The sequence below is a fragment of the Penaeus vannamei genome, chromosome 14 (assembly GCF_042767895.1).
Source record: "Penaeus vannamei isolate JL-2024 chromosome 14, ASM4276789v1, whole genome shotgun sequence".
Classification (NCBI taxonomy): Eukaryota; Metazoa; Arthropoda; class Malacostraca; order Decapoda; family Penaeidae; genus Penaeus; species Penaeus vannamei.
Window position 1 is genome coordinate 40,626,601 of NC_091562.1, and position 7,500 is coordinate 40,634,100.

Genomic DNA, 7,500 nt, shown 5'->3' on the forward strand with positions numbered 1-7,500 from the left:
AATCTTTTGGGCATGATGGTACGTCTGTGTTTAAGAAGTAAATGCTTGTGCTTTGGTGTTTGGAATGAGCTTACAGGAAGAAAATGTTTGACACTGAGTAGAACTTTATCAGTATTGTAGAAAAATGTGTGTAGAAGAAGCGTAAATAATGTGTGTATTATTGCCTCAGCGGCATTCTATTCTGATGCAATGAAGTTACACCAGAAGAAGAAAAAGAATGTTAATAAGGAGTAATAGAAACTGATTTGATTAAACTGATGTAAATGGGGTTACTGTAATATGAATTGCACTTGTATTTGCCTTGCAGAATTGGAACTCCATTTAGCTTTGTTCCACTTTTGCACTGTGTTGATAGGATGAATATGTTAAGATCTTGGTCGGGTAATATACAGGAAAACTCTTAGTATGTCAAGCTTATGAGATCAAGAACAAGGTTTACCATATTATATAACAGTTATTATGTTTATCTCCAGAAGTGGAGTGTTTTTTCTTTTTCAGCTGTGGTGACATACTTTAAAATCTTACTTTTCCAGTTGTAAGATATCCTTATGTTGGCTTTTGTTGTAGCTATGAATATAGTGAACCAATATTTGTAACTGCTGCTTGATAAAGTAGATATCTATTATTCAGTTATACATGCCATGGTGTGACAGTTAATCAAGTGCTTTTGTTGTAATGTTAATAGCATTTATTGTATCATGAAAATATACAACACCCATAATAAGTTTAAGAATGACAAGTAAGAATGTTTCATCATGTTCTTAAATTATGCATTGTGTTAGTACAGACACGTTTTAGTTAGAAATGCAAGGTTTGCATGTACGAAATAATGCCCTTGATTCATAAGGAAAATGACATGAACATTAATAAGTAAGATATCTGCAAATACTATTTAACCCTTTAATGTTGACAGATCAAGATTCTTACCAAGGAATTTATCAACAGATGCTTGTTTTTCCATTTAAAAGCTGCTGTAAGGAAAATATGTTATTGAATATGACAGGTATATGCACTATTAGGCCATTGTAGGGTTCATAAAGAATTGTAGAAAGTGATAGTAATGATATTTAGGATTTTTTCCCCTCAAAATTGGTGACTTGCTGATTGCTATAGATTTCATGAAAGACAATTATGGTTAGCCATTTATGAAGTTCAAATATATACATTCATATAATCAATTTATTTTTAAAGAACGTTAGTCTTCGTCTGAACTATTGGTGATTTTGGTGGCTAAATTCTAGTCTCAATTTTTTTTTCCCCACTGGTGGAAAAAGACACATCTGTGGATGTTGAAGGGTTAAACGTAAGATTTTCACGAATGGAAATGTGCAACTGTAAAGTGTGAAATGCAATGTGCAAAGAGCATGGCATTTGCGTTACAGTATATATGTTGGATTAGTGCTTGGAGAAGGATTGTGCGCAATAAAGATTAGATAAATACATAATGTAAAGAATGTAGAGGGGAGATAAAAGATGATCTCCATTAAGACAAAAATGCACATTGGAATGACATTTATATGAAAGTATACTTTGAAATTATTCTGTTGGCTATTGTAGATATGATATTCACACTCATGTAGTGTGGAGTTTTCCTTTACTGCATTATAGCTAGTTTTGTAGAAAACAGTATTAGAAATAGTTGCTAAATGCATAATCTATAACTGAGGTGCTTGCCTGTTGTACTCTTGGCATTGTAATGTACTTCTGGTATAACGTACTTTTGGCATAGTAATGTAGTCATAACATTGGTACAGGTACAGGAGTTGTCTCTGTTAAGATATATGACCATGTTTCACTGTTACTGAGCTTCATTTTGGAAAGCGGTTGTGTTGAAAAGTCTCGATGTTGCCACTTCCGATAATGCCAGTGCTCGTAGATCATTCCTTTCATACTAATAATGGGCATCAGGTCTCTGTAACATGTGCAACATCTTGTCTTATCAAAACTGCATCATGTTTGTATTATCTTTTAGACTCTCTCCATCTGTGGCTGTAGTTATCCATATCTAACATGCAGTTTGTCGGTGACACTTAGTGTTTGCAGAGGCTTGTCAGGGCAAGTACGTGTGCAAGGGGAACAACGAGTACCAGTACTGCATTCACCCAAGATACAAGTGTGACAGCCACTTCAACTGTGCTTTCCCTTATAGTGGATCAGATGAGCAAGGATGTAGAGGTTTGTGTACTCAGTCTTCTTACGTAGGGCTGGTTGCTTGTATTTCTCGGTTAGGTGATGATTAATGTTCAATGATATTTTGTAGTTTGGCTGATGCTTCCAGTCATTTATTCATTTTCTGTTTTATAATGTAACAGGATTAGCATTTAACAATTATTATAAAACATGATTCATTCACTTCCATAATTCTATGAAGGCTTCTCGAATATAGAGTAATAATTGGAAAGTTGAATCTGTTATGTCTTTGATTGAGAGGCTAGAGATCAAGATAATGATTCTCAGAGACTGCTCATTAAATATTAATATGATGCAGTCACAAGTATCAGTGACTACAGAGCAGTGAATTAAGCATATACTTAAATTCCACAATGGCCAAATTACAAACCTGCAGATCGGCATAGATTTAGCACACTTCAATTCTTGCAGCAATACAACATCCCATATTCTCCATGACCACCATCATCATCACAACGCTGGCTGGCATTGTAGGGCTTGGGCTTATAGTGTGCTGCCTCTTCACCATAATCATGAGAGCCAGGTCTCGGACAACCACTCCAACAGGGTAAGTGTGAGGGAAAGAGGTAAAGGTGTGGTAGTAGGGAGAGAGAAGGAGAAAGGAGCGATTGTGATGGGAGAGAAGATAAAAAATGGTAGTGATGTCAGGGAAGATAGGAGTGGTAGTGATGAAAGAGGATTCTACTTAGGTTGTGAAAGTTACTTTTATGTACTAGATATGGAATTCTTTACAGAAAACTGACCATGCATGTTGTGATAAAAATAAGAGATTGAAGTTTTCTTAGCCAATGAACTAGTTAAGGTATAATAGTTTTTACAGTGTCTGTTCTTTATTCACTAACAATTTAGTTAAAATATTGTAAAACTGAAAGACTTTAGAGATGGTATGATGAACGCCTTAGAATTACTGGGTTTATGTCATCTGTAGCTGATATCAAAAAGGTTGCCACAAAAATGCTTATAAAACGTTTATATCTGTAATTTGAAAGGATGAATTTTTATCTGCAAAATGTGGTGGCAAATCCTGTATGGGGTTATTCTATCTGAAGCCAAAAAAAGAAAAATGTTACTCATTATCTGAATATTTAAATGGATGTATAGGAATGTCAAACAATGCAGCAAGTTAATTATGTTAGTATTACAGTGATGAGATGATAATGACCCACTCTTAATATTATTATTCCAGAACACCAATCGAGGCTTCAGCACCGCCCCTTCAGCGCCAGCACACCCTGCCACGCTATGAGGCAGTTGTTAAATCTGATGCTAGGCAGGATTGGGGACCTGATGCTCCTCCGTCCCCTAGTGAATTCCCCCCGAACTACCATGCCCTCTTCCCCAATGGGCCTCCGAAGGACCTGGCTGCCGAGAGTGATGAGTTATAAAAGAAAGCCTAGATGACGGGAAGGGTAGAAAACGAGAAACAAAGTGTGAAAGCAAAGAAAAAAATAATAAATAAAAGTTCACATGTCAGATAATGACCCAGATGAAACAAAAACAAGATATAAAAGAAAGAAAGACAATAGACTATGAAACTTATTCAGGTAAATTTGATCTGTGTTTATGGTGTTTTTGTGTGTGATGATTATAGTGAAGAATCTGAAGAGAAGTTTCATAGAACAAGACGTTTTTGATGTGTTATTGATCTGAAGTAAATGTAAACATCATTTTGTTGTGTGTAATGAGAGTTGGTGAATGTTAAAAATATTATCAATGACATTTTTCATAATCGAGGTGCCATTATTTTATTCCACTGATTTGAACAAATTACAGCAGACGAAATTTTGATCAGATAACTTGTATCCTTTGGTTTTACACAGTGATAAAGGTAGAAGATGGATCGAGCTTGCAGTCATTTCCATTTGTCTTTTGCCAGGTGGCAGATATCCATTAATGTTAAGGTTGATTAAACTAATCCAAAAGAACCACTCATATGAACTGATCCATTAGCTTCTCGTAGGTAGCACTGGATAAGTATTTTTGTCATTTGAATCAAGTGACCTTTAAACGTCTTTTAAGGGTGCTTTCACTTTGCCGAGGAGCTTCCGTGTATGTTTCCATGTTGCTATACTTTCTCAGAAACTTTAACTGAATGGAATGTTTCTTTTTATAAATTACTATTGTGGCCATTATGATACATAATCTGTGTATATATATATATATATATATATATATATATATATATATATATATATATATATATATATATATATATATATATATATATATATATATATATGTATATCTATATATAAGCATTGATAATAATGTGATAGAGCTATTCACAAAACTATAGGAAGTAATCTTTTATGAAATACACTAGGACTTTCAGGTCTGCATTGTCCTAATCATGGCATTTCTCCAAATTCAGTGTGTAGCAATGTTATTAGAATCTTACTCTGTCAAAAAATCCTTTGGTGATTTTTACAGGAATCATGTACAATTCTCTGTGTTCATAGTAATGTGCATGTTTTTGTAATATATTCAAGATATTTTTATATTGCTGGTTATTAATGTGTGATAAAGAATTAGGCCTAGAATGAAGACACATTAAGGTAGAGCCTTTTGTACTGCAAATTATGTTTATGAATCATTCAGGAATGTTGAATATTATTTTATATGTGGGAAACATACAAGAAGTAAATGCATAACACACATTAACACACGCGCACACTCAAACACGTACACACACATGCACAGTCACAGTCGCATGCACATGCACATGCACACTCAGATGCACATGCACATGCACCTCACCCCCTTCACACATAAAAATAACTCAAAAATAATAAATGTATATTTATGTGCTTTCATAATTGTAAAGGTTTTTAAAAGTAATTTAGTGTAATCTTGCATTTTGGAGAATGAAATTACATATATGTATCTTTTTTTCTTTCTGTATTTTCATCTCAATTTAATGAATATTTATCCCAACTAGGTAGATTATTGGAGATTTATAATTTCTCAGCTTTGTCGATGAAATCATTGTCTTTGGGGCTCGTTTCTTTTTTGGTTGTTGACGTAAGTGGGAAATGCTTATAGCTAGTCTTCTTATGGTTGTCACTCCTATCATAACTGCTGCTGTTAGTAAATGGAGCTTCTTATATATAGTGGACTCACAGTTTGCCTATTTCGCCTAAAGTACATGTGGAGATAAAGATAGACACTTATGACGCATCTTAGAGAAGGTTAGAGATAACGAGAGACTGATCTAGATTGAGAAATTGGAACTAAATGATGAAGATGGAGTTAAAGAGAAAATATATGAAAGTTGTTTATTAGAGTGAGACTTGGGTATTGATGAATTAATTTAGAGATGGAAAGATGAGTAAACAAGACGGAGAGGAAGAGAGAAAAAAAGACGAAACACAAAGAGACAAATGACGGAAACAAAGGTAAAGACAGAGGGGGTAAGACTAGAAGAACGACAGAGACACATAGATTTGTTCATATATTACTGAATAACCTATTTACTTTGTGAGTGAATGGTTAGGATGCTAGAATATGACAGAAAATTTCATCTGTATGGCTGTACTCCTCATGTGTAATGGGAGAACGTAAAGTATGTGTAATTTTAAGATCTTATAACCCCCATTTAAGCCTTTCAACTCTATCTTGTAGGTTTTTACTGTCTTCATCTTTTAGAAATAATAGTACATTTTATGAAAAATGTAAAACTTATCGTTAAACTTGTAATGGACAATATTTTCATACCATCAGTAAATCTTCACTGGTTCATTTGTAACTCAATGAGAGAATTTCTGTAGTCTGTAGAACATCAGTGCCATATTTGAAAAGATATAATCAAAAGGTTATCTGGATGGTTTCATGCACTGGAAAGTAGATGAATGAGAATTTGATTGGTTGAAAATTAGATGACTTTTTTTTTATATATAGAGTCTTGGCCAGCATGTAAATGATCTATGTATGTGAAGCTTTGGGTCCTTTTTGACTCTCGGTTATCCTTTCTGAAGTTTGCGGTTATTCCACTTCTTTAGACTTTTAAGAGTTTTCATGTTTTTTTTTTTTTTTCCCCCATCTTTTCCTTTTCTCTGTTAGAGTCTGATTCTTGTACTTTTTTTCTTTTTGTTCTTTAAATTCATTCTCATGGTGTCTAGCTTCTGATAATTTTGCTTTCATAGTAAGCACAAAGTTGTAGAAATCACAGAAGCTACAACAAATATACTTATTTTCTAACTCAAATGCTGTATGAATATCTTTATATTGCTCTTGCTAACAGTAAAAAACAATATATAATCATGCTCAAGTTCCAATGAGGTGGTCTAATATTTTTATGCATTATAAGATACAGTAGTTATCAATAACTGGCTGGTGATATTTTAGTGCACAAGAATTAGGTGTTCTGACTTCCTTGTATAATGCCAACAACTGAGTTTGATACTCTGGAATTACGATTTTTTATGTGAGCATTTTACTCCTTGCTCTTATTGCATTTCATTTATTTTCATTCCTGTGGTGCATCTGAATGTTAGGACTAGTGATATGGCCAATCTCAGGTTATTTCACTTAGGGTAGAGCTTTCACATTTACAAAGCTAAATTAACAGTTTGGATTGGTGTTCTGTATTTTGCTAACACAGTAGTATGGCAGGATGGATAGAAAACTCAGAATTTTATCCTGGATACAAAATGAAAGTATGGCCTTTGGAAAATGCACTGTTCTGTTTCCTTTTTAATTAATATCAGGTGTTGTTTGCTTTTCTGATGAAGTAGATGTTAGTATCAATATATGCCATGAATATATGTATTGTTAGGGAAGTGTATAGAGCATGGTTCTCAGTTCCAAATTTGTGTGTGCTCATTGTATCTTGAGCATTGAGAAATGTACAATGTTTGATTGTAGTCAACTCTGCTGTTTAAAGTTGTGCTTTCAATTATTATAGCAATCCTAGGTTGTTGAAGCAAATGCTTAGTATCTGTGGTAACACTTTCCATTTAAGCTAATTGGAGATGTAGAGAACAATATCTTAACTTTACTGCTGTGTTCTCTCAGCCTGTCCATTTTTTTTTTTTTTTTTTGAATGATACAAATATACGGCATGCAAATATACTCTTGTTATAAGCTGTGCATTGAGTGATCATCAAAAATAAATATTTTGAAGTATGGAGAAGCATCACTTTATACTGTTTGTAGTAAATATAGCTTTTATTATATATCTGACCTTTTCAAGGGAAACACATATCACATAAATTTTTGGAGACAGTTATGCAAAACAGTTATATGCTTCATAAGGCAGTTTTGCACTCAATTTTACATATTAGATTATTATTTTACATAAATAGTAGAATA

General features: G+C 33.6%; 1 protein-coding gene across 2 annotated transcripts in view; it reads left to right on the forward strand.

Annotated features, from left to right (window-relative positions):
• LOC113828349 (uncharacterized) overlaps nucleotides 1-7,500 on the forward strand; it is a 21,800-nt gene that overhangs the window by 13,948 nt on the left and 352 nt on the right. The window contains exons 6-8 of one of the 2 annotated variants that reach the window (XM_027381289.2): nucleotides 2,035-2,175; nucleotides 2,602-2,737; nucleotides 3,377-7,500. The exon at nucleotides 3,377-7,500 is cut by the window's right edge and continues 352 nt beyond it. In XM_027381289.2, coding sequence (XP_027237090.2) covers nucleotides 2,035-2,175; nucleotides 2,602-2,737; nucleotides 3,377-3,575 — 476 coding nt within the window. In that variant the 3' untranslated portion in view covers nucleotides 3,576-7,500. The remainder of the gene's footprint in view (nucleotides 1-2,034; nucleotides 2,176-2,601; nucleotides 2,738-3,376) is intronic. The other variant, XM_027381290.2, reaches the window with a different exon arrangement.